Genomic DNA, 25,907 nt, shown 5'->3' on the forward strand with positions numbered 1-25,907 from the left:
TCTCCCACCGGGCAGGGATGTTTACAGCTCCCTGAGCGCTGGGCCTCCTGCTGACTCAGGAGTGCTGCTCCCCAGGGGCGCGTGGGGCAGGGAGAATCACAGGTTCAGATCCTTAGAAACAGCTCTCCCACATACATGGGAGGTGAACACGCGTCAAGTTTTCATTTACCTCATTAATGAGGGACCTGGAAAGACAAGAGCTGGCTTGAAAAGTGTCGACTTTAATAATATAAGCGCCAGTCGTTTTACCAGCAGGAGCCAGTTTACTTGGGACTAGCCAGAGGAATTGCAGCTTGGGAAGTGGAAATGCAAGTGATGGTGGACCAGCGGCAAATCCAGGGAAGACGGACAGGCACCAAGCGTTTATGGGCAGAGGGAAAGAGTGCGGGGAGGGCTGGGATGACCAGAGTCCATGACCAGAAGTTCCCACGCTAGGTGTCCAACGAGAGCTGCAGCTGCCGGCCTACCCCACCACAGCTACACCAGATCCGGTCGGCACCGGGACCTGTGCCACAGCTTGCGGCAATGCTGGGTCCTTAACCCACTGGGCCAGGCCAGGGATTGAACCCGCACCCTCATGGAGACTACTGAGGTTCTTAATCTGCTGAACCACAAGAGGAATGCCAACCACGATAAAAGTCTTAAAACAATTGCTTTTGTAATTGTTTTTCTCTCCTCTGCCCCACCCTCCAACGAAGTGGGATCTAAGGCAGTTCCCTGCAGGCCTGCAGAGGGTTCTCCCTAACGTTGCGTGGAGGGACAGCTGGGGCCTCGGTCCTCACCGCTGCTTGACGCCAGTTCCCCAGGGTGGTGACTCCAGATAGTGAGCTTTCGACGCTGGTGCGCGCCCCTTACCACCACCCAGATTCCGTGAGTAAACCGACGGGCACAAAGTCAGTCCTCCAGCGCAGCACCTGCAAGGACACGTGTATGGACGCCTATACAAGCACCTGCAAACAGACACAGGCACCTGTGCACAGACACGTGCACACACAGGCGCAGAAGCACGCGGATGAGCGCGCACAAACACACGAGCACGTGCGTCTATCTGAGGCAGCTATGAGGTCCTGGAGGAGCCGTGGGAGAGACAGCGAGTCTGGGCTCCTTCGGGACAGGGACCCTTGACACCAGACCACCTGGCTCGGGCCTCCAGCCACCATCCGCAACAGGAAGCCGGCCTTGCGATTCCTGGGCTCGGCCCAGTGAAGTCTCCAGATGGGTGTGCGGCAAGCCCAGGCCCCGAGGGGGCGGGCCCACGTGGCACTGTGAACACCTGGCCCCGCCCTTAATCGCCCCGCCCTGCGCTACCTCCGGCCCCGCCCCACTTACCTCTCGGTCTCCATTGGATGTAGCTGTAGCATCACCGCCCTAGGCCCAGCCCCCTTCCCCGCCTCCCGCCTCCTCACCGCCGCGGGGAGGGTGGGGGACGGCCTGGAGGCGGAGACGACAGCAAGATGGACGAGTGCCCAGCCAATGAGCGCCCGCATCCGCCTAGCAACTGCGGTCGGCCAATGGCAGGGCGGGGCGGGGCTGCGCGCTGTCAGCCCCGAGGACCTCCCAGCCCGCAGAGCTCGGGGGACTTTGGGGCCCGAGCGGCCCTGGCGTGCCGGGCCACCGCCACTGCACCGTTCCACTGGGCCGGGTATGGGCACGGGCGACGGCGCGACACGATGAGTGCCGGGGCCAGCCCGGTCCGCGCCTACGACTTCCTGCTCAAGTTCTTGCTGGTGGGCGACAGCGACGTGGGCAAGGGCGAGATCCTGGCGAGCCTGCAGGACGGCGCGGCAGAGTCCCCGTACGGCCACCCCGCAGGTGAGCTCGGGGCGGAGGAGGAGTGGGGTGGAACACACGGGGCCGAGGAGGAGAGGGTCGCTGCCCGAAGCGGGGAGCAGGAGAGGCCAGTGAGGCGAGGGAGGGGGCGAGGGCACCGCGCCCAGGAGCTGAGCTCGGAGCAGGGAGGCCGGGCAGGAGAGCATCGGGCGCGGGGCTGGGAAGGGCAAACGAGGCCGGGGAGGAAAAGGGCGCCGGCCGGGCAGCGGGGCCGAAGAGGGGAGCAGGGGAGGCCAGGGAGCCCGGGGATAAGCGGGGCTCAGGAGGGCAAGCCGGCCGGGAGGCGCGGGGGGTCCAGTGAAGAGAGAGGACTCGGGTTCGGGATGGGAGCGTAGGGCTCCGGGCCTCTGCCTGGATCCGGCCCCCACTATTCCGGCAGCCGCGACTGAACCAACCCCTTGCCCTGCAAATGGGGAGCCAGACGGCTCACGGAGGGCCTGGGCGGGTGTACACCGTGCGTGCGGCGGGAGCGGCGGCTCGGTGGGGCGCTGGTGTCCTCCTGACCTGGGGCGTGAATGGCGAGGCAGAGGAGAGCGTGGGGACCTCGCAGCGGGGGTCGTCAGGGCTGCTCCGAGTGGCCGGCAGGGAGGCCTCACGTGCGCGCGACGCATTTGAAATGGACGCGTGGGGGTGCGGCGCCCGCGGAAGGGGACTGGAGGGTGGGATCCAAACGCAGCGGACGCAGACTCCCAGGTGGTGGCTCTGCGCGTGGGTCGGGTGGAAGGGGAAAGAGGGACGGTGCACAGGACGGGCGTGTCGAGAGCGACGTGTGGAGACCCCGGTGGACAGGTCTGGGAGTGCAAGGAACCCCGGAGATCCTAGAGAGCATTTCCTGGGGCCCAGAAAGGGGAGCCCTGCCTAGAGTGCAGGAGAGTGGGTCCCAGGGCCCGGGGAGGCCAGAGCGCCCAGCTCGAGGGCAAGTGGGCAAGGCGCCCCCGAAGTGTGTAGTTTGAGAGCAGCAGCCCACGAGAGGGGATGGACATTAGGAGGAGAAGAAGGGCAGGGGAGGGGAAAGTGCTTGAGCAGGAACCTGTGCCAGGAGGGGAGAGGAGGGCCTGCCAGCTCCAGCTTCCTTACCAGTACCAGGCTGCTTGGATCCTGCCGATGGAGGCCGGCGACTGTTCGCCTTTGAGCGGTCATGTCAGGGGCTTAAGCCACATTTCCACCGCTGGCGGTGCTGCGCCTCCGCTTACAGTCTGGTTTCTGGGGAGCCCGGGAGGGCAGCCCAGGGAGTGGAGCCCGTGTTGAGGCCAGCCTCCGGGCGCTTCCCGTCCCGACGGAGCAGAGGAGGGTGGAGAAGACAGTGGGCGTGCAGGGAGTAGGGGAGGTCTGAGATGAGGGCACGAGCTGATGGTGAAAACCTGGAGCCACCCTCACACTGCTGTGCACTGAGTCCCCGGGGCGCTGTGAGCCTGCAGATTCAGATTCTAGAACCATGCTGTCCAAGATGATGCCGTTAGCCACCTGTGGCTTTTACATGTAGTTAAAATGAATTACAGCTAGGAGTGTGCATTAGCCCCTTTTAAGCCCTGGACTCCCCGCACCCACCCACCCCACAGCGTGAGCGGCAGGGCTCTGCTGGACAGCGCCCCCGGCTTAAGGCTCCAGGAGGCCAGGGACACACCTCTTTCCCCACAGCTGGCTTCTCCTGGCCTGGGGGGCTCAGGGAATGGACCGGCCACAGCCGAGGCGAAGAAAGCTCTGTGCATGTGGTATGTTTGTGGAGGGCGGTTTTCCGACCGGACCAGGTGAACCCTGTGCGACAGATAAGAGGAGTTGGACAAACATTTGTGCAACATCCTCCGGCTGGTGTGAAAGAAGGCTTGCCGTGCTTCTTTCATTGGTGTGCTGAACAGAGACTTCCAGCAACTAGTTCGTGCTTTCTTTGCAAGTATTTTCCTTGACACAGAGGAAGGGTTTAGGCTGCAAAGACACTCTCCATGAAGGTTTTGTTGTCAGCTGGGCTTAAGACACTGCGGAAAAGAGCCCGTATCTCAGATCTAGCTTTGCGGGGGTTTGATGTACTGCAAGATTTTTCAGGGGAGTTCCTGTCATGGCACAGTGGAAACAACTCCGACGGGGAACCATGAGGTTGCAGGTTCAATCCCTGGCCTCGCTCAGTGGGTTAAGGACCCAGCCTTGCTGTGAGCTGAGGTGTAGGTCGCAGACGTGGCTCAGATCTGGCTGTGGCTGTGGCTGTGGCTGTGGCTGTGGCTGTAGTGTAGGCCAGTGAATTCAGCTCTGATTGGACCCCTAGCCTGGGAACTCCATATGCCGTGGGTGCGGCTCTAAAAAGAGAAAAGACAAAAAGAAAAAAAGAAGAAAAGGAAAGAGATTACAAAAGATTGTAAGAAATTGGAGTTGTGGGGAGTTCCCGCCATAGCTCAGTGGTTGGTAAAGCCAACTGGCATCCATGAGGACATGGGTTCAATCCCTGGCCTCGCTCAGTGGGTTAAGGATCTGGCCTTGCTGTGAGCTGTGGTGTGGGTCGAAGTCATGGCTCCGATCCTGCGTGGCTGTGGCTGTGGTGTAGGCCAGCGGCTTCAGCTCTGATTGGACCCCTGTGTGCCGTGGGTGTGGCCCTAAGAGGACAAAAGGCAAAAAAAAAAAAAAAACGAAAAAGAAATTGGAGTCGTTATTTTAACTAGTAGTAGTCGTATTTTAAAGGTACATTTCACTTTGAAATGGTGTGGGTGCTTCTAGCAGGAAAGGTGAGGGCACTTCAGCCTCACACCCCCTTCCCCTCCACCTAATGCCTCAGCCTGGGTTGGCATTGCTCACGTTGCCCAGGTTCCTGACACTTCCGTATGTTGGCTGCAGTGCCCACAGTTGCTCAGCATTAATTCAACATTTCCACGCACTCTGTGCCCACCCGTAGTCCTTGTACTTTGCTGCGTGTCTGACGAGCTCAGGAAGGCTCATGAGAATCTCATGCTGGAGCGGCTTCCGTTGCCTCCGCCTCCGGTGGGTGTGAGGGTCTTGGCTTCCAGCTTCTTTCCCTGTGTAACCGTCGCTCCACAACCCTCTGCCGTGGGATGTGGTCTGAAGTCACCTGATTCTTTCCCTATGTGGGTAATTTGCATTTTCTTCATGGATTTCCGAAGAATTCCTTCTTTTTGCTCCATTTCACCAGCTCAACCAGACCGTGTCTCAGAGCTACCTGCTCCCTTTTGAACTCCTGGTACCCTGGGTACTCTTTCAATTCGAAGATTTCTTTTTTCATTTTAAGGAAATTTACTTTGTGTCCTTAAGATGTCTTCTGTTACACTTACTGGGGTTTCTGCTTCAGGGATAGCAATTGTATTAGTTTCCTGTTGCTGCTGGGCAAATTGCCACCAACCTAGTGGCTTGAAACACAGCAATTTATTCTCTGATGATTCTGGGGGCCTTTAGTCTGCACAGGCTCATGGGCTAAAATCCAGGTGGGCAGGCCTGCATTCTTCTCTAAGTGAGCTGGGGGGAGGCTGTTTTCCCACCTTTTCCAGCTTCTAGAATCCTTCTGTCTCTCTGTTTGTGGCCCCTCCCCTGCCTTCAGAGCCAGCCATGAGGGGTTGGGAGCAGTCTTTCTCAAATGTCGTCTTTTTTTTTCTTTTTAGGGCCTCAGCTGCAGCATGTGAAAGTTCCCAAGGAGCTCCTGTTGTGGCTCAGGGGGTTGAGAACCCGAGTAATATCCATGAGGATGCAGGTTCAATCCCTGGCCTCGCTCAGTGGGTTAACAGTCTGGCGTTGCCACGAGCTGTGGTGTAGGTTGCCAGTGTGGCTTGGATCCTGCATTGCTGTGACTGTGGCTGTGGCTGTAGGCTGGCAGATGCAGCTCTGATTCAACCCCTAGCCCGGGAAACATCCATATGCCACAAATGCGGCCCTAAAAAGACAAACGAGAAAGAATGGAAGGAAGAAAGAAAGTTAGTTCCTGGGCCAGGGGTGGAGTCGGAGCTGCAGCTGCTGGCCTCCACCACAGCCACAGACAGCAATGCTGGATCCAAGCCCCATCTGCAGTCTACACCATAGCTCATGGCAATGCCAGTTCCTTAACCCACTGCTCAAGGCCAGGGATCGAACCTATAACCTCATGGGTCCTAGTTGTGTACATTTCCTCTGTGCCATGATGGCAACTCCGGGTTGAGTTTTTTTAATAGGTAAGTGGGAGTGTTTTAAAAATATATCCACTGGAGTTCCTGTCGTGGCTCAGTGGTTAACGAATCCGACTAGGAACCATGAGGTTACAGGTTCGATCCCTGGCCTTGCTCAGTGGGTTAAGGATCCAGCATTGCCATGACCTGTGGTGTAGGTTGCAGATGTGGCTTGGATCCCGCATTGCAGTGGCTTTGGCATAGGCGGGCGGCTACAGCTCCAATTTGACCCCGAGCTTGAGAACCTCCATGTGCTGCAGGAGTGGCCCAAGAAACGGCAAAAAAGACAATAAATAAATAAATAAATAAAAATAAAAATAAAAATATATCCACCCCCCCCAACAACAAAAAAAGGGAGTTCCCTGGTGATGCAGCAGGGTCAGGATCTGCCATTGTCACGGCTGTGGCGTAGGTTGGCTCCCTGGCCGCAGACATTCTTCATGCTGTGGGTAAGGCCACGAAAGGAAATGTATTCGGAGTTCCCATCGTGGCTCAGTGGAAACAAATCTGGCTAACATCCATGAGGACGCAGGTTCGATCCTTGGCCTTGCTCAGTGGGTTAAGCATCCAGCGTTGCTGTGAGCTGTGGTGTAGGTCACAGGCGTGGCTCAGATCTGGCGTGGCTGTGGCTGTGGCTGTGGCTGTGGTGTAAGCTAGTGGCTACAGCTCCAATTTGACCTCTGTCCCTCTTGTCACAGCTGGGGACCAAACAACCTCCGTCCCCCAGGCTTTCAGCACTGCAGGTGGGTCTGCCCTGGCTTTCCCTGCTCACGCCCCGCGAGCTCCCCTGGCAGGTGTTCTAGGCTCTACCACGGTCCCGAGAGGCCTGGACCTTCCGATCAGTTTCCTCTCAGCCCCCACTTGGGGGCAGGGCTGTGGCTTCCCCACTGGCCCTGCAGCCTGAGCTCCGCGAGGAGCAGGAAGGCCAGCGTGGGCTGTGTAGACCCCCTCACTGGGGGGAGCGTGGCGGGGCGCCCACGGCCACAGGCACATCCTGGTCCGGCTGGGTCCCTGCGGCGCCTGGAGCCCTCTTCTGTCCGCTGGGTTGGCGCCCCGTCCCGACCCCTCTGCCCGCAGAAGCCCTGGTCCAGGCGGAAGTGGGGGAGGGTCTGCGTCTCCCCGGGCTCTGGTGGGGTGTGCCCCGCGCTTGTCATGCGGAGGGAAGGCCCGCATCTCCTGCGCCGGTTGTTCTCCCGCGTGAGAGTCACTGTTTCTGGCGCCTCTCCCTCGGCTGCTGCTCCAGCTGCCTTTTCCCAGCAGGAAGATCCCGTCTCTCTCTGGTTCACACTTGGAAGAGCTGAAAACAACTCCCCCTGTTTGAGAGCCTAGAAGGACCACCCCAGGCGACAGGCTGCCCTTTCCCTGCCCGCCTCCGTTGGCAACGGCGGCGTTAAGACGTGAAGCATGATTTATGAAGCCCTCCCGTTCAGGTTTGCACCGCGCGGCTCCTCGATATAACCCCCCACTGCCCTCGGCGCCAGCGTGGGCACTCTGACTTCATTTCGCCTGTTGGCTTCTTACCTCACGTCACAAACACTCCCATATATTTGAAAATGATAAAATTGCACTCGTGTCAGGTTTTCTCTTGAAAAGCGCTTGCATCAGCCCTGCTTCCCCTGTGTCCTGTGGGGTCTCCTCCCCGCAGCAGTGTGACCTCTGACCCCTGCAGCCCAGGAGAACCTGATTTCAGGTGATGGGCAGGGAGGGGCTCAGAACCGGCAGCCCGGGTTCCTCCCATGCAGAGGCCCCCCCCACCGCCCCTTGGGGTGTCCTCTGGCACCGGGCCTGGGTGGCTGCAGGGTGGATGCAGCCGGGCAGGCACAGCCTCAAGGTCCTGCCAGGGTCCCACCACACCTGCGCCATTCTCCCTGGCCTGGCAGCGCAGGACCCGAAAGTGTCAGTTATGTAGCTTTTGTCAGATCCAGAAACAGGACAATTCGTGATGTAAGACCTCTCAGGGTTTACCTTCTCAGAGGGCAGCTGGCTTCCTTGGAGGCCTGGACCCGGTTCCCCACGAGACCTGGGTGCCCCCCCCTCATCTGGGGGTGGGGGTGCTCCTCCACACACCCGCTCGCAGGGCCTTGGGGCTCCTGAAGCTGGTCTGACTGCACGTCCCTGGCTTAAGACACCACCGGCATTCCGTCAATCTGATAATTCATGCGACTTGTGTAGCTCCTGGGGGGACCTTTTTTTTTTAATATTTTTGTTTTTTAGAGTTGCACCTGCAGCACATGAAGATTCCCAGGCTAGAGGTGGAATCGGAGCTACAGCCACCGGCCTCCACCGCAGCCACAGCAACGCGGGATCCGAGCCGCATCTGCGACCTACACAACAGCTCACGGCAACACTGGATCCTTAACCCACTGAGCGAGGCCAGGGATTGAACCCTCAACCTCATGGTTCCCAGTCAGATTCATTTGTGCTGCGCCACGATGGGAGCTCCCTGGGGTGATCTTTATGTCACAGCAGGCTCTGTCTTTGAAGGGACTGCATGGTCATCACCAATCACGTTTCTGAGCATTTGGCCTCGTGGTTTGTATTTTCTTCAGCGGTTTTGGAATGCCGGGTCATAACCACTTTTTAATATATTGCAAACTCTAGGGTGGTACGCAGGCCCCGTCACCTTCAGGCTGCGGTGGGGGCTTCTGACTGCAGTGGGCAGGCCTGGGTCTGTGGTTAACGGGGTACGGTGTGGCTTGTGTCCTAAGCCTCGGTGGGCGGAGGCAGTGAGAGAGCAGTCTTGGTGGGAAACACTCAGAGTGCAGCCATCTGGCCTGGAGGTTAAACAGTGTGCTTGGCCCGCCGTCTAAGAGGCGAAGCCCATCCCTTTGGATGGGCGAGGGAGGCAGGCGTGTTGCTCTTGGTGGGGTATCACTTCCTAGGGGCGCCCTTGCAGGGGTGGCTTAAAACAACAGAACACACTCTCTGGGTCATGGGGTCCTGGAAGTCAGAAGTCCAGACCCCTCCCTCCAGGCCTCGACCCTTCCTGGAGGTTCCTGGTGTTGCTGTTGCCCGGGGCTTGCGGCAGCACTGCCTCCATCTCGGCTTCTCCCTTCCAGCCACGGACCCCCACTCACTCGGACCTCGCCGTAGCTTGACGACTTCTGCAGGGACTCCATTTCCAAGGAAGGTCACTTTGCAGGGTCTGGGGGACACGGATTTGGGGACGCTCTTCAACCCAGTACAGACTGCGACGCTCCCAGGATGGACGGCTTCCTTTTCCCGGAAGGACGGGCAGGGCCCGGGGCCAGGGGAGTCCCTCGCCCTTGTCGCGCGAGCTGCCGGCTGGGCCGCTTGGTTATCCACGTCCTGGTTGGACCTGCGTGGGCCGGGAGGCTGGGATGAGCGCAGCCGTCCGCCTCCACGGGGCTCCCCCCCCTTCTACGTGGGCTCCTCGGCGTGCTGCCTGCGCTTACGAACAGAATTCACCCCTTTCTGGTTCTGACCAAGGCTCACGGTGGTGTAGGATTCAAGGGGGGCCAAGGGGGGCCACCCTGCTCTGCAGGCCACCCAGCAGACCTGCGGTGAGAAGGTCAGGGCTCCCACAGCGTGTGGTCTGGTGTCTGCGGTGGGCACAGCTGAGACGCCCCTTCCTGCTGAGCCCACAGGGACTTGGCGGGCTGGCCGGTCCCCCCTGGGGGGCATCCAGGGGGTGCCCAGGCGTCGGCCACCTGTGAGCCGAGCCACTGTAAACACCCCCCTTTTTGTGTGAACGTGGGAAGCCTGTAGGAGTGGGCCTGCTGGGGGGGCAGGACGCGTATGTTTACCTCTTAGGAGCAGCCAAACCCATTTGCCCCAGCAGCCCCTGAGGGTGCAGTTACCTCTGTGTCCTCACCAGCTCTTGGCACTGTCGGTACTTTGGGGGTTTGTCTTTCTAAATACAGCAGGTGTGCGATGCTCTCGCACAGTAACTTTCCTGGGCTCTTTTGCTGTCTTCATCATATTCTCTTTGGTGAGTGTCTGTTCAAGTCTTTCGCCTTTTTTTTTTTTTTTTTTTTTTGCTTCTTAGGGCTGCACCCGAGGCATAGGGAAGTTCCCAGGCTAGGGGTCCAATCGGAGCTGCAGCTGCCGGCCTACACCACTACTCATGGCCACACCGTATCCTTAACACACTGAGTGAGTTCAGGGATCAAACCTGCATCCTCACGGTTACTAGTTGGGCTCATTACCGCTGCACCACAAAGGGAACTCCCAAGTCTTTTGCCCATTTGAAATTTTTTTTCAGTTTGTTTTCTTATTATCTAGTCTTTTTTTTCTCATTTTTCTTTTTACGGCCACAGTTGCTACATGTGGAAATTCCTGGCTAGGGGTCAAACCAGAGCTACAGCTGCAGGCCTGCACCACAGCCACAACACCAGGTACTTAGCCACTGAGCGAGGCCAGGGATCCAACCAGCATCCTCACAGACACTATGTTTGGTTCTCAACCCTCTGAGCCACATGGGAACTCCTTATCGTCTAGTCTTGAGGGTGTTTATACTCTGCATTCACGTCCTGGGTCCGAAATGTGTTTTGCAAACATTTTCTCCTAGACTCTGGGTTTTCTTTCCATTTTATTAAGTATCTTTCAAAGAATAGATGCTTTGGAGTTCCCTGGTGGCTCAGCAGGTTAAAGATTCAGGTCGTCACTGCTGTGGCACAGATTCGATCCCTGGCCTGGGAACTTCCCCATGCTGTGAGTTCGGCAAAAAAAAAAAAAAAAAAAAAAAGATGGTCAGCAAACACATGAAAAAATGCTCAACATCATTGATTATAAGAGAAATGCAAATCAAAACTACCATGAGATACCACCTCACACCAGTCAGAATGGCCATCATTAATAAATCCACAAATAACAAGTGCTGGAGGGGCTGTGGAGAAAAGGGAACCCTCCTGCACTGCTGGTGGGAATGTCAACTGGTACAGCAACTACGGAGAACAGTATGGAGGTACCTTAGAAAACTATACATAGAACTCCCATATGACCCAGCAATCCCATTCTTGGGCATATATCCAGACAAAACTCTACCTAAAAGAGACACATGCACCCGCGTGTTCATTGCAGCACTATTCACAATAGCCAGGACATGGAAACAACCCAAATGTCCATCGACAGAGGATTGGATTCGGAAGATGTGGTATAGATACACAATGGAATACTACTCAGCCATAAAAAAAGGATGACACAATGCCATTTGCAGCAACATGGATGGAACTAGAGACTCTCATACTGAGTGAAATGAGCCAGAAAGACAAAGACAAATACCATATGATATCACTTATAACTGGAATCTAATATCCAGCACAAATGAACATCTCCTCAGAAAAGAAAATCATGGACTTGTAGAAAAGACTTGTGGCTGCCTGATGGGAGGGGGAGGGAGTGGGAGGGATCGGGAGCTTGGGCTTATCAGACACAACTTAGAATAGATTTACAAGGAGATCCTGCTGAATAGCATTGAGAACTTTGTCTAGATACTCATGTTGCAACAGAACAAAGGGTGGGGGGAAAAAATGTAATTGTAATGTATACATGTGAGGATAACTTGATCCTCTTGCTGTACAGTGGGGAAAAAAAAAAGCAGTGAACTGCTGACATTTAAATGCTTTTCCCCACAAATGTTAACATTTAATAAAATTATAGAAGACAAATAAATAAATAAATAAAATTTAAAAAATAAAAAAAAAGCCAGGGACAAAGAGATATTTTAGGGGAGTCCCTGGTGCTCTAGTGGTTAGGGTTTGGTGCTTTCACTGCTGTGGCCCTGATCTGGGAGCTGCGATGCCACATCAAGCTGCTGCAAGTCACAGCCAAAAAAAGGAGACACTTTTAATGTTGAAGAAGTCCAATTTGTCGCTTTGTCCTTTTACAGACTGTGCTTTTGGCATTGTATCTAAGAAATCACTGCTGAACTCTTTGCCCAAGTCTACAAAGTTTTTCTTCTATGTTTTCTTTTTTTCTTTAGCAAGTGCCTGAATATTTCTTTTTTTTAATTGGAAGTCTAGTTGACTTGCTAATTTCTGCTGCACAGAAAGTGATTCAGTTGTACATTTATCTTTTTACTTTGTTTTATTTTATTTTATTTGTCTTTTTAGGGCCGCACCTGCTGCATATGGAGGTTCCCAGGCTAGGGGTCCAATCGGAGCTGTAGCTGCCGGCCTCCACCACAGCCACAGCAACACGGGATCCGAGCCGAGTCTGCGACCTACACCACAGCTCACGGTAACGCCCCGGATCTTGAACCCAGGGACAGGGATCGAACCTTCGTCCCCATGGACACTAGCTGGGTTTGTTACCGCTGAGCCACGACGGGGACTCCGTCTTCGGTGCTTTCTTTTTTTTTTTTTTTTTTTTTTTTTTTTTGTCTTTTGTCTTTTTGTTGTTGTTGTTGTTGTTGTTGCTATTTCCTGGGCCGCTCCCTCGGCATATGGAGGTTCCCAGGCTAGGGGTCTAATCGGAGCTGTAGCCACCGGCCTACGCCAGAGCCACAGCAACGCGGGATCCGAGCCGCGTCTGAAACCTACACCACAGCTCACGGCAACACCGGATCGTTAACCCACTGAGCAAGAGCAGGGACCGAACCCGCAACCTCATGGTTCCTAGTCGGATTTGTTAACCACTGCGCCACGACGGGAACTCCTTCGGTGCTTTCTTATAGAAGTTTTAGTGTTCCAGTTGTGACTGTGAGCCGTTTGGAGTTAGTTTCTTGCGTGGCAGGAGGTGTAGACCGAGGCTCACTGCTTTTGCGCAGGGTACCTGCCGTTCCAGCACCGCCTGTTAAAAGAACATTTGCTCTCGATCACACTGCCTTACACCGTTGTCAGGAATCCGCTGGCCACATTTGGGTGGTTTTATTTCTCAGCTCAGTTCGGTTCCATCTTCCTGCTGTGTAGTTTTAATCCGGTGTCACGTTGTTTTGATTGCTTTAAATACACAGTAGGCCTTGAAATTGGCTCGTCTGACTCTTCCACCTTTGTTCCTTTTGTTCAAAACTGTTTTGACTACTTGAATTCCTTTAACGTTCCATATACATTTAGCTTTGTCAGTTTCTACCCCCAAAAATCCGGCTATGATTTTTTGTTTGGCTGGACCCCTGGCATGTAGGGGCTCTAGGGCTAGGGGCTGAACCCCACTCCACGGCAGTGACAACACTGGGTCCTTAGGCTGCTGAACCAGGCAGGGAGCTCCGTGCTAGGCTCTCTTTTTGTTTGTTTTTTTCTTTTGTCTTTTAGGGCCGCACCCTTGGCATATGGAGGTTCCCAAGCTAGGGGTCCAATCGGAGCTACCGCTGCTGGCCTGCACCACAGCCACAGCAACTGGGGATCTGAGCTGCGTCTGTGACCTACACCCCAGCTCACAGCAATGCCGGATCCTTAACCCACTGAGCGAGGCCAGGATGGAACCTGTGTCCTCATGGATACTGGTTGGATTCTTAACCCTCTGAGCTACAACTGGGAGCTGGAGGGGGTTCGTCCTGTGAGACCCCGCCCAGAGAGCAGTTGCTGAAATCCACCAGCCCCTCTGCAGGACCCCAGGTCCTACCTGGCAAGGAAACTGTGTTGCTGCTCGTGGGACCCTGTGGCCTCTGGTCTCCTGGGGCCTGGCTGCCCTGCCCAAGCACACAGCTCTCTGTTCCTCGCTGCTACCCAGCCGCCCACTCCCAACTTTGGCGGAAAATAAGTAAATAAATAAATAAGTAAATTGGAGTTCCCATCTGGCACAGTGGGAACGAATCCGACTAGGAACCATGAGGTTGTGGGTTCGATCCCTGGCCTTGCTCAGTAGGTTAAGGATCTGGCATTGCTGTGAGCTGTGGTGTAGGTGGCAGACACGGCTTGGATTTGGCGTTGCTGTGACTCTGGCATAGGCCGTCGGCTACAGCTCTGATTAGACCCCTAGCCTGGGAACTTCCATATGCCATGGGAGCGGCCCTAAAAAGAGACAAAATACAAAAAAAAAAAAAAAAAAAAAAAAAAAAAACACCATATATATATATATATAAAACTCGCTGTTAGAACTACTCAGAAATGCGAGGCAGCCCCACAGAAGCAGGCTCTGGGCCTGGGCCGTGGGCGGGCTTTGGCCTGGATGGTGGCCCCAGGTTCTCCCTGCTTCTCCCGTCCTGAGCTGGTTAATCCGCTCTCTGGTCCCCTGGTCCTGTGAGACACCCCAGATCTCTCCACAAAGCGCCCACTGGTCCAAAAAGCCAGGCAGAGTCCGTCTGTTGATGCACTGTTTTAGGTGAAATTCACAAAGTATAAAACCGACCGTGTTAAAATGAACAATTCAGGAGTTCCCATCACGGCTCAGCAGTTACCCAATCTGACGAGCATCCGTGAGGGCCCAGGTTCGATCCCTGGTCTTGCTCAGTGGGTTAAGGATCCAGCTTGCCGTAAGCTGTGGTGTAGGTGGAAGACGCGGCTGGGGTCCTGCCTTGCTGTGGCTGTGGCTTAGGCCATCGGCTGCAGCTCGGATTGGACCCCTCGCCTGGGAACCTCCATTCACCGCGGGTGAGGCCCTAAAAAAGCAAAAAATAAAATAAAACGAACGATTCAGTGCATTTATAACCCTGCAACTTTCTATTTCTACACATTTTCTTCACCCCCTAAAAGGAAACCTGGACCCCTGCCCCTGCCTCTGGCAGCCACCACTTTACTTTCTGACTTGTTAATTCAACATAAGGCACATTCTCAAAACTCGGGTCCTTGCCCTGAATACGTTTGTCAGTATTTAGCCGGGATTTACAGGTTTGCAAGCACTCACTCCTGCAGATGGCACCCAGCAGGTGGCGGAGGAGCTGGAGTATAGCATTTCCAGACCACTCGGCCTCGGAGTGCCGGGAGTAGCTTGGCTTTTGAGGTTTGCTTTTTTTTTTTTAGGCTAACATTCTGTCTCTTCTGGTGTCTGTTGTTCCGACTCCGTGAACATTCCGACAGGCTTTGCTCTAGGAGCTTTGCGTATTTTTCTTTTATTTCGATGGATGGAGGTATTGGTGAATTTACGAAGTGCAGCCAATGTACTTCCAGCTTTTGGCCCTGACGCTGACACAACTCCTGTCAAAATCATGAGCCAAAATGTGCCCGGCAGCGAAGAGGAAATACAGCAAATGGGAAGGGAGCAAACACACAGGGAGGAGCATCGGGAGAAACAGTTCAGTGAGTGAGTGTTTGGGAAAAAGAGTCTCTTCGCACCAGGGACTTTGAGCCCGGCCCGGGGTGGGGACAGGGGCCTCCCCTGGCAGGCCCCGCCTGACCGAGGGTTTATCTTCTGGGACCCAGGGGCTTGGGGAAGGAGGAGGCCTTCGGGGGGCTGAGCCGCTGCAGGTGGCTGGCACCAGGTGGGAACCGTGGGAAGTGGCCGAGGGAAGCTGAGGCTCGGGGAGCGTGAGGAAGCCGCTGGTCTCCGGGCCTGGGATTTGATTCTGAGTCAGGCTGGGACCTGGGACCTGGATGCTTGCTGCTGCGGCTGGACAAACGCACCTGGACAAATGCCTCCCAGCAACAAAATGCAAAGAAACACTTAAGGAACTGAAAGTAACTGCGGGGTGTGCAGCTGGGGCAAATTATGGGCGATAAGACACAAGAAAACTAAAGCCCCGACCCCCACTACCGAGGAGCTGAGAGCAAAAGCGGGGTTCGGGGAGCAAAAGCAGGGAACTACGCTTGCCCCCTGCACACAGCACCACCGAAGGGGGGCCAGGCCACCTCAGTCAGCCCTCTGGCCTGACCCGGGCCCCCCCACCCTCCCCCATATGAGGAGCCAGCGTGAACCCCCTCGGGAGTAAGCTAGGGAGCAAAGGAACCCATGGCTTGTCTTCTCCCTCCCCCTCCCCCACTGCAGTGGGGGCCCATTAAAGCCCCGCCTGGATTTCTCGCCTGGCCCTGTACCGATTTCTATGGATTAAGGAGGCCAAGAGCCCTGGACGGTAGCAATTGCAATCACCACCGAGCTTCCCTCTGCGGGGCCCTCGGGGGTGTCTGTGGGGTCCCCCGTGGGCCAGCCCATCTCCGCCCCCACTTTCCACCCTACAGATCAAACGGGGGCAGTGTTTTTCTAGCTTTCTCCCCGCCCCCACTCTGCCCTGTCCCAGATGTTCAGCTGCAGGGACAAAGGAGGTCCCACCCTCAGGAGAGGGCGCCACCCAGCTGCACAGGTGGCGCTAACGCTAACGGAGACCAGGTGGCCCGGAGGGCGCTTCAGGTGGCCACAGGGTTGTCCTGGTAGAACAACCACCGCAGAGTCAGAGCTGCGTCTGGGCTGCGGGTGCTTTCGCGTCTTTGGCTTCGGGCTAGATTTCCTTTGCCTTTTTTTTTTTTTTTTTTTTTTTGTCTTTTTAGGGCTGCACCTGCAGCACATGAGAGTTCCCAGGCTAGGGGTCAAATCAGAGCTACAGTTGCCCGTCCACACCACAGCCACGGCCACGCCAGATCTGAGCCATGTCTGTGACCCACACCAGAGCTCACAGCAACACCGGATCCTCAACCCACTGAGCAAGGCCAGGGATTGAACCCGCATCCTCATGGACACTAGGGGGTTCCTTAACCACTGAGCTTTTCCAGGGTTCGTGTGTCAGGTTTCCTCTGTCCCTCTTGCCAGCCGCTGGGCTTCGTGCGTTTTCTGTCAGATGGGGCATTTTTTTTACAAACAAGAGGGCAACTCAGAGAAGTTTGAGTGAGGAGGAGCTTGTGGCCTTGTGTAACAGAGGTTGAGAGCTGGGCCCCGTTTCAGGCAAAATCCTGGGCTGAGCCATTCCGGTCTCTCAGCTGTTGCTTCCCCACAAACCTGTTCCCCACACTCACCCCATCCTGCTGCTTCTGGGCTGGGTTGGTTTCCACCTGGGAGAACCCGGCCACCAGCAGCTCCAAACCGTGTGCTTCTTGCAAGTTCTGAAGCCGAAGTGGAGAAAGCCGTGAACACTCTCTCTCCCGCCTGCCCAGCAAGTCCCTCTCCAGGGCTGTCGGGTCCCTGGTTTTTATCGCTGGTCCACCATGGACAGCTGTTACCTGCACGAGGGCTGCTCCAGGGGGAGCCGTGCAGCCGTGACCAGAGGCAGACCCTCAAAAGGGAGCAAATCCGAAAAGAGTAAAGCGTTTGGAGATGAAAACCAGGTGCAGGAATAAAATTTCCAAAGGAAGGCGAAAGGGTAACGTTGAGACCACTTTCCAGACTGCCGAGAAAAAGAGAGAAACGCAAAATCGGAGAAGAAGAGAAAATTAGGGAGGCCCAGCATCTTATCAGTAACACCTCAGAGAAGGAAAACATGTATCATTCCAGGAGGTTCCCCAAACGGGAAGCTTTGCCTCCTCAGACTGAGAGGGCCCGTCGAGAGGTCGGCACAGCAACGAGGCCTGAAAATGTTCCCTAACAAGGTGCGAAACCGCAGAACACCCGGGTCAAGGGAGGACCCGACCCGACCCCGAGTGTGTTCAGGGGAAGGAGGACCCGAACGGAACTGTCCGCACGCTTCTTTTCTTTTTTGCGGGGAGTGGGGGGCACACCCGAGGCATGTGGAGGTTCCCAGGCGAGGGGCTGAGTCAGAGCTACAGCTGCCGGCCTCCACCACAGCCACGGCAACGCAGGATCTGAGCCCCTTCTTCGACCCACACCACAGCTCACAGCAACGCTGGATCCTTAACCCACTGAGCGAGGCCAGGGATCGAACCCGCAACCTCGTGGTTCCTGGTTGGATTCGTTTCCACAGCGCCACGACGGGAACTCCCGTCTGCATGTTTCTGAAGGAAGGTAATTTCTTCCCCACCTGCGGGTCCGTGCAAACTCAGTGAGGGCCCGCGAAAGGCCTGGAGACACTTTCAGACATGCAAAGCCTCAAAAACCAGCTTCCGTGCGCCCTTCTCAGGAACCAGGACGAAAAATTAAATCAAAAGAGGGGGAGAGCCTTCCACTGGTAGGAGAAAGGAGGGCCCAGGCGCACGGCCATGGCCCAGTCCAGATGGGAGCAGGAGAGAAGCAGCTCTGGAGAGACGCCTCAATGTCTGCAGGTGCTGAGAGGCGCTCAGGTGGCTGATGGGGAGTCTAGGGGTGAGCTCGTGATAAACGCAGAGAAAGCTAAGCAAATAAACAGCATGGTGCACAAACGAACCCAGGACACAGACCACCTAGTTCCTCCGTGGGTGGCGTTTACCGGGTCGTGTTGCCATAGAAATGAATGTTCATCTAAGCAGCATAACCACACGTGCTCGGCATGGTTACGTGTCTATGCAGATAGTCCTTGCGTTTATTTAGTGTGCGCGCGAGTGCGTGCGTGCATGTGTGTGTGTGTGTGTGCGCGTGCGTGTGTGGGTGGGAAGAGAGGCTGGTGGGCTCTGTCAGCGAAGTACCCCGTTGTCACTTCTGTAATGGGAAATGCATTGTTGCCTAAAACCGAAGAGTCGGGAAGTTGAATATACAAGTTTGTTTACAAGTTTGGAGAGACGCAGCAAAAGGAAAGGTCAGAGAAGATTAAAATGGGGAGCGGAAGGCGGCTCCGGTACGTTTTCCACACTGAGTCCTGGGGAACGACCTGACCTGAAACCACGAGCGTTCGCGGCTCGTGAAAGCGAGACCCAAGAACGGTTTGGAAACTCACTGGACGCTTGAAGAGACTGTCAGGAAGGAGTTATTTTATTTCTGCTTTTCTTTTTTTTTTTTTTAAAGGGCCACACGTGGAGGTTCCCGGGCTAGGGGTCGACCGGGAGCTACAGCTGCCCGCCTACGCCACAGCCACAGGCACGCCCGATCCGAGCTGCCTCTGCGACCTACCCCACAGCTCACGCCAAGGCCAGTTCCCCAGCCCACTGAGCGAGGCCAGGGATCGAACCCACAGCATCATGGATAGCAGTCACTGTGCCACAGCGGGAACTCCAGGGATGAATTTTATATTTATGAAAATTTCTTTTTTTGTTGTGGACCTAAAAAATAAGTACACGGAAGACGTTCTAAATCAAGGAGCCAGAGTTCCCGTCGTGGCGCAATGGTTAACGAATCCGACTAGGAACCATGAGGTTAACGAAAAAGACAAAAAGACCAAAAAAATTTTTTTAAATTAAAGTATAGTTGATTTACAGAGTTCTGTCAATTTCTGCTGTATCGCAGAGTGACCCAGTCATACATATACTCTCTTTCTCTCTCTCTCTCTCTCTCTCTCTCTCTCTCTCTCTCGTATGATCCTCCGTCACGTCCTGTCACAGAGGATTGCCTACACTGCCCTGTGCTGTACAGTACAACCTCACTGCTTATCCATTTTATTTATTTATTTATTTATGTTTTGCTTTTTAGGGCGACACCCAAGGCATATGGAGGTTCCCAGGCTAGGGGTCCAATCAGAGCTGCAGCCACTGGCCTACACCAGAGCCACAGCAACACGGGATCTGAGCCTCGTCTGCAACCTACACCACAGCTCACAGCAATGCCGGATCCTTAACCCACTGAGCGAGGCCAGGGATTGAACCCATCACCTCATGGTTCCTCGTCGGATTCGTTTCCACGGCACCAGGACGGGAACTCCAGGAACTGGATTTCTGAGCCTTCCTGGATGCACGGAGGTTTTCCCGGGAGGAGAGCTGTGCAGATTGCACACCAGCCCAGCGCTTTCTGCAGAGGGGCCTCAGCCAGCACTTCCCTTTTCTCTTCCGCCTCCTCCAGCACTTTCCCTTCAGATTTGCAGCTGAGCCTCACTCGTCAAGATATCCAAAGTCTGGTCCCATCCCAGAAAGGCTTCAAGGCTGGTCCTTGCTCCGTTGGAGGGCTTTAAGGTGAATTCTTGACAAAGTCTGTAAATGAAGTCAGTCAAGTGCAGGACGCCCGGGTTGGGGCATGACGGAGCGGGTGGCACGCTTGGGATCGCGCAGTGCTCGCCCCTCTTGCTTCTGCAGTCGATTCTCAGCAACGTTTGCTGAGGCTTCCTTCCCGGTCAGTCCCAATGAGCGCCGCCGACCTGGTGGAAGCCTCCCCTCTCCTGCCCTGTGAACTCCTCGGAGGAGAAAGACGGTTGCTGGATGGGGAGGAATATGTTTCCTTTTCAAAAATGTTTATTGCTTTTTCTGATTTTAGAAGAAATGCATGCCCGTTGAAGAAAACTTGAGAAGAGAAAAAGTTGGGGGGAGAAAAAGATAAAATCTACCCAGATTCCTCAACCCAGAGATCTCCATTGACGACATGGGGCTGGGCCTCAGTTTTCCCCATGGATGAAAAAAACTGGAGTTCCCGTCACGGCTCAGCAGTTAACAAACCCGACTAGCATCCATGAGGATGCAGGTTCGGTCCCTGGCCTCGCTCAGTGGGTTACGGATCCGGCGTTGCCGTGAGCTGTGGTGTAGGTCGCAGACTTGGCTCGGATCTGGCGTGGCTGTGGCTCTGGCGTAGGCCAGTGGCTATGGCTCCGATGAGACCCCCTAGCCTGGGAACCTCCATATGCCACGGGTGCAGCCCTAAAAGACAAAAAAAAAAAGACACACTCAAAAAAATTTTTTAAATAAAATAATAAAAACTTAATCAGTAATCAGTCTAAGAACCAAATGGAAAATGTCGTTTGCACCAGCCTAAGGATTATAACCTGGGAGACCGTCCTTCAGAAAGCCGCGAGGGAGTCCCCTGGGAGCGCCGAGGGTTAGGGATCTGGCGCTGTCCCCGCGGTGGCTCAGGTCATGAGGACTGCTCTGCCTGTCAGGGAGACCCCTTGCAGGATTACCAAGGAGTGCTGTTCCCCAAGAAGGTCTGGTCCATACGGATGCAACGCACACGCCAGAGGGGAGGAGGAGGCCGTAGGGGCAGGGAAAATGTTGTTTACACTTTTCTCTCCTTGCCGTAGGAATTTTATCTCCTCACCCCACGCACCTACACACCTGCTCTGTCTTTGCACAGCTGAGATAACACTTCGTATCTCACTGCATCGCACCTTTGTTTTTGGCCATGCCCGTGGCATGTGGAACTTCCCAGGCCAGGGATCAAACCTGAGCCACAGCCGTGACCCAACCCGCTGTAGTGACGACTCCAGATCCTTAACCCGCTGTGCCACCAGGGAGCTCCCATACCTAACCCCATCGTCTGCACGTGTTGACTGCACATTCTTAGTGTGACAGTTTTGGGGAAACTCAGCATTTCAGCCTGAGAGTCCAGCAGAGATAAGTAGCAAGCCTGGGGCTAGCTGCAGAGGAGCTGGGGGCTCTGGCTGCCCCCCGCCCCCAGGGGCAGGGCCTAGGCACTGGTCTGGAGGCGGTGCTGGTGAGGGAGGGCCAGGCGGCTCTGCCCTGTGACCTGTCCCTTGTCCCCGGCTGAGCGCTCCTCTCTCGCAGGCATCGACTACGAGACCACTACCATCCTGCTGGACGGCCGGCGGGTAAAGCTGCAGCTCTGGTGAGTCGCTCCTGCCCTCGGAGGCCCTGGCACCACCTGCGGGAAGGGCCGAGCCTCAGCCCCGCCTGACCCAGGGCTCCTGAGGGAGCTGAGACCGGTGTGGGGCCCCAGTCTGTCCAAAGCACCCGGCCTCTGCCTCCCTTGGGCCCAGAGTGGCCATGCACGGTGACCAAGACTCTTGACAGGCAAGGGGGTGGGGTGGGGCAAGAGGCCAGGGCGTCGCCGGCTCTGGACTGGTCTCTTTCTCGGTCCCCGGCCCGGCCGTCCCCACCTGCTGATGTGGGTGTGTTAATTGCACCCACAGATGCGTGCACGTTGCCCTTAGAAAAGGTGCTGGGAAACCGCATCTGCTGGTCCCCGAGAGCCACTGCCCTGAGCGCCGGCCGGAGTCCATCCGAGGCTGCGCTCCCCTGATTGACGCACCCCGTCACTTCCGTGTATTGATAACACGGCGACGTGTCCGCAGGGCCGACTCCATGTGCGCGGTGGGCATGGAGTCCTCCCACCAAATCCTTTGGTCTGGTTCTCCCCAGTGTAGACACGCCTTCCTTCCTAGGCAGCGTTCTCGAGATGAAGCGGCTTTTCAGAAACCTCTCTTAGACAGACTGAAATCCGGACTCACGCGGTTGAAACCCACAGCAACTTTTCCAGTTGACTTTTTAAATGACAGCAAAGAGAATGAGCCCGGAAAGGTGCCGCCATCCAGGCCTCCAGGGACAGCGTGCCTGGCACTCTGCCGGGGGCTCGCGCTTTCCGCGGGACACTCCGGGCCAACAACTGGAGGTGTCCCGTCCGCCTCCCGAGCCCACAAAGCCTGCGTCGGGAAGCAGCGACTTCTCCTGACAGGCTGCCTCCTCTTTTCCAGGGACACGTCAGGGCAGGGGAGGTTCTGTACCATATTCCGCTCCTACTCTCGGGGGGCACAGGTAACGCCCCCGTGCTGGGAGGGCCGCGGACCCCGTAGTAATGGCCGCGTGTCCTTGAGTGGGTGCTGGGAGCACAGGCTCACACACAGGCCAATGCCCGCTTTCGACGTGCACCCAGCACTGTCGGGTGGCTCCCATGCCCTCAGCATCCGAACGTGTGTGCCCGGGTTGCATTTGCACCTGCCTGTGCACGAGTGGCATGTAGGCACGTGTGTCATGCGTGTGGGGACACAAATACATAGGCATGTGGGCCATGTGCATCCGCGTGCACATGCGTGTGTGCCTGCACGCGTGTGAGAGCCCTCTGTCCAGGGGGGTGGTGGGCCCTGCACCCCCCCCCCGCATTCCGTGTCCTGGACCAGCTCACAAAGGTGGGGGTTGAGTTCTAGTCCCCGGCTCACCGTCACACACGAGGCTTTGTCAGTGGGCTTGTGAAACGTCACCAAAATGACCGCACCCCTGCGGCGTTTGGCAGGTACACAAAAATTCGTCTGTGCGAAAACGTAAAGTGGCCATTGGCTTTGCTGCTGTGGCTCAGCGGTAACGAATCTGGCCGGGATCCATGAGGAGGGGGATTCGATCCCCGACCTCCCTCCACGGGTTAAGGATCCGGCGTTGCCGAGAGCTGTGGTATAGGTCGCAGACGCGGCTCGGATCCCGCGTTGCTGTGGCTCTGGTGGAAGCCGGCAGCTGCAGCTCCGGCTCCGATTGCACGCCTGACCTGGGAACCTCCATATGCCGCGAGTGCAGGCCTAAAAGACCAAAAAAAGCAAGTCCAGTGGCTGTTGAGCTGGTGGTGTGTGGGTGAGGGGCCTGCGGGCGGCCGGCCTGCCCACGTGGCCGTGCCTCCCCAGGGAGTGGTCCTGGTCTACGACATCGCAAACCGCTGGTCCTTCGATGGCCTCGGCCGGTGGATCACAGAGGTCAACCAGGTACGGCTCGGCCGGGCTCCCACGGGCGGGCCCGTGGCGGGAGGGCAGGGCCGGGGAGGGGCGACGACACAGCACCTCCTGCCCAGGATCTGGGGCTGCTGTCGTCAGGTGGGTGACCCGGGCACCCGGACTGTCCAGCTGCCCTGGGGACGTGGAGTGTCAGTACCACCCACGCATGCGTGTCCTGGGCCGTGACCGCTGCAGACTGCGTGGCTTCGTACGGCAGAAACGTACCCTCTCAAGTCCTGGGCTCAGAAGGCCAACAGCAAGGTGTCGGCCGCACTCCCCCAGGGCGCCAGAGGAGGGTCCTTCCTGCCCACTCCGGCTTCCGTGTGGCGGACAGTCTCAGCCTGTGGGCGTGTCCCTCGGTCTCTGCTCTGCCGTCACCTGGTCTGTCCCCTCTCTGCTTCTTATAAGGACACAGCGACTGGATGTAGCTTCCAGCTCAAGACCTCGTCATAACTCATTCCATCTGCAAAAACCCTATTTCCAAAACCCACAGGAATTTGGGGGACGGCCCTCATCCCAGGACACCCCGGTGCCAACCACACTGTCTGCAAGTCCCCCCACTTTCCTTTCTCTGCCCTTTAGCACGCCCCAGGGGTCCCCAAAATCCTGGTGGGGAACCGCCTGCACCTGGCCTTCAAGCGGCAGGTCCCCACGGAGCAGGCCCAGGCCTACGCAGAGCGTCTGGGTGTGACCTTCTTCGAGGTCAGCCCGCTGTGCAATTTCAACATCACCGAGTCCTTCACGGAGCTGGCCAGGACCGTGCTGCTGCGGCACGGGATGGACCGGCTCTGGAGGCCCAGCAAAGGTAAGCGCCTGCCAGGACGCCCGGGCCCCGTCTGCCGTCTGCCCAGCTGACACCCGCTTTTGACGTCAGCCACGCAGTAGGGAGAGCGTGTGTCCATGAGCCCGGAGGGCGGTCCTGTGGGTCCCGAGGAAACCACCTCGGCGGGGGCCGGCCAGGTCCCCACACCTCTCAGGCCTAGAGGGGAGGTGCTGGGGGTGTCAGGTGTTGGAGACCTGAGTTTATGGTGATGAAAGCAGGGCCAGCCATCCCCAGGGGCCCTGACGTCTCACCTGCACGGGCCCAGAGTCGCGGAGAGGAGGGAGGACAGGCGTGGGGGCTGCGCCCACCCCATCCCCACCCTGCGGCCGGCGCCCAGCCTGAGCCCACACACACTCAACAGTTCTCCTTTCTTCCCCAAGTTCTGAGCCTGCAGGACCTGTGCTGCCGGGCGGTGGTGTCCTGCACGCCTGTGCACCTGGTGGACAGGCTGCCACTGCCCGTGGCCCTGAGAGGCCACCTCAAGTCCTTCTCGATGGCCAGCGGCCTGAACGCCCGGATGATGCACGGCCGCTCCTACTCGCTCACCACCTGCTCCGGCTGCAAGAGGACCAGCCTCCGCAAAGCCAAGGCCGGCCGCCCCCCCCAGAGCCCCCCCAGACGCCGCAGCAGAAACGGCTGCAGAGTCTCCTGAGGAGGATGCGGGCGGGCTGCGGGGCCAGCAGAGGAGCGGGACAGCGGGGACAGGAGGCTGCCGGCGTGAAGGGGACCGTGTGCTCAGGGCAACGAGACGTGGCCGTCACGGTCAGGACGGGGCTCACCCGGCGATCCTGCGTGGCCCTTCACCGGCCTCTTGCTTTGGACCCGGGTTTATAGAGAGGTCGTGATCACAGGGCAACTGTTTTGGGGGCCACACTCTCAGCACACGAGTTCCGGGCCAGGGGTTAAACCCCCGCCACAGGTCCTTAACCCACTGCCCCACCAGGGAATTCCGCAAGTTTTTTCTTAAAATAACGGCTTCTTTATAGGAATGGTGACGTGCATGGGGTGAGTGCAAATCCTAGGGATTCCGAAGAGCAGGGATGGAGGGGAATCAGAATCTTCAGCATCGCGAGGGGCCTCTCCGTAAACCTCTGTTTAACGTCAAGGCGCTGATGTGTAAATGCCACAGGCCCGTTGGAGGTTCCGTGCAGCGGATCTGTCCAGCGTGTGCAGGACACAGACTTGATAAAGGCTTTGCTATGTCATTGACTACATTGTGGTGTGAATAAGTGATTTACATGCATATTTTTCTGTGAGTCTACGTTTTTCTGTACGAGATGTTCCATGAGTTACGAAGCGAAGGGAAGAAAAGGCCAAAGACACCTGGAGTTGCGATGAGCAGGCCGCAGCCCCTGACCCCAGGTCCAGAGCAGCGAGAAGATGTCCCCCTCAGCTGTTTCGGCTCAGAGCGAGGCGAGCACTCAGCCAAGGAAGTGTTTCTCGACAAGAGAGAGTGTGCTTGCTTCCCGGTAGAGCTGTGGGCTGTTCTCTCTGTTTGTTTTTTTAGGGCCGCATCCACGGCACATGGAGGTTCCCAGGCCAGGGAACTAATCGGAGCAACAGCTGCCGGCCTACGCCACAGCTCACGGCAACGCCGGATCCTTAACCCGCTGAGCGAGGCCAGGGGTCGAACCCACAACCTCGTGGTTCCTAGTCAGGTTTGTTAACTACTGAGCCATGACGGGAACTCCCGTTTTCTCTGGTTTTATGTGCTGACCTGCCCTTCAGTCCACCCACTTTACTGCCATGTCAGGCTCCGCAGAGCTGGTCCCTGGTCTTAGCAAAATGGCCCATCCCTGACCCGTGTCGGCTATTTTTCTGGACAGAACCAAGAGGCTGGTGCTGGGGCCTTAGGGGCGGCTGCCCGGCCTGTGCCCCTGATGGGCTAACAGCGCCAGGTGCTCTCGGGCCCCAGCGGGCGGGC

General features: G+C 56.6%; 1 protein-coding gene across 5 annotated transcripts; it reads left to right on the forward strand.

The window, feature by feature from the left end:
* On the forward strand, nt 559–25,226 carry RAB40B (RAB40B, member RAS oncogene family). 5 transcript variants are annotated; one of them, XM_013989822.2, is made up of 6 exons: nt 564–1,812; nt 21,233–21,293; nt 21,850–22,219; nt 23,074–23,151; nt 23,743–23,965; nt 24,364–25,226. In XM_013989822.2, exons 1-6 carry the CDS (start codon nt 1,455–1,457, stop codon nt 24,633–24,635), a joined length of 1,362 nt encoding a protein of 453 aa, XP_013845276.2. In that variant the 5' UTR covers nt 564–1,454; the 3' UTR covers nt 24,636–25,226. The 5 variants fall into 5 exon arrangements, 4 of the variants coding, with proteins under 4 accessions (XP_013845276.2, XP_003357969.3, XP_005656935.2 ...); XM_003357921.4 differs by having other exon boundaries at nt 568–1,812; nt 22,159–22,219; XM_005656878.3 differs by having other exon boundaries at nt 1,575–1,812; nt 21,598–22,219.

The sequence above is a fragment of the Sus scrofa genome, chromosome 12 (assembly GCF_000003025.6).
Source record: "Sus scrofa isolate TJ Tabasco breed Duroc chromosome 12, Sscrofa11.1, whole genome shotgun sequence".
NCBI classification, from domain to species: domain Eukaryota; kingdom Metazoa; phylum Chordata; class Mammalia; order Artiodactyla; family Suidae; genus Sus; species Sus scrofa.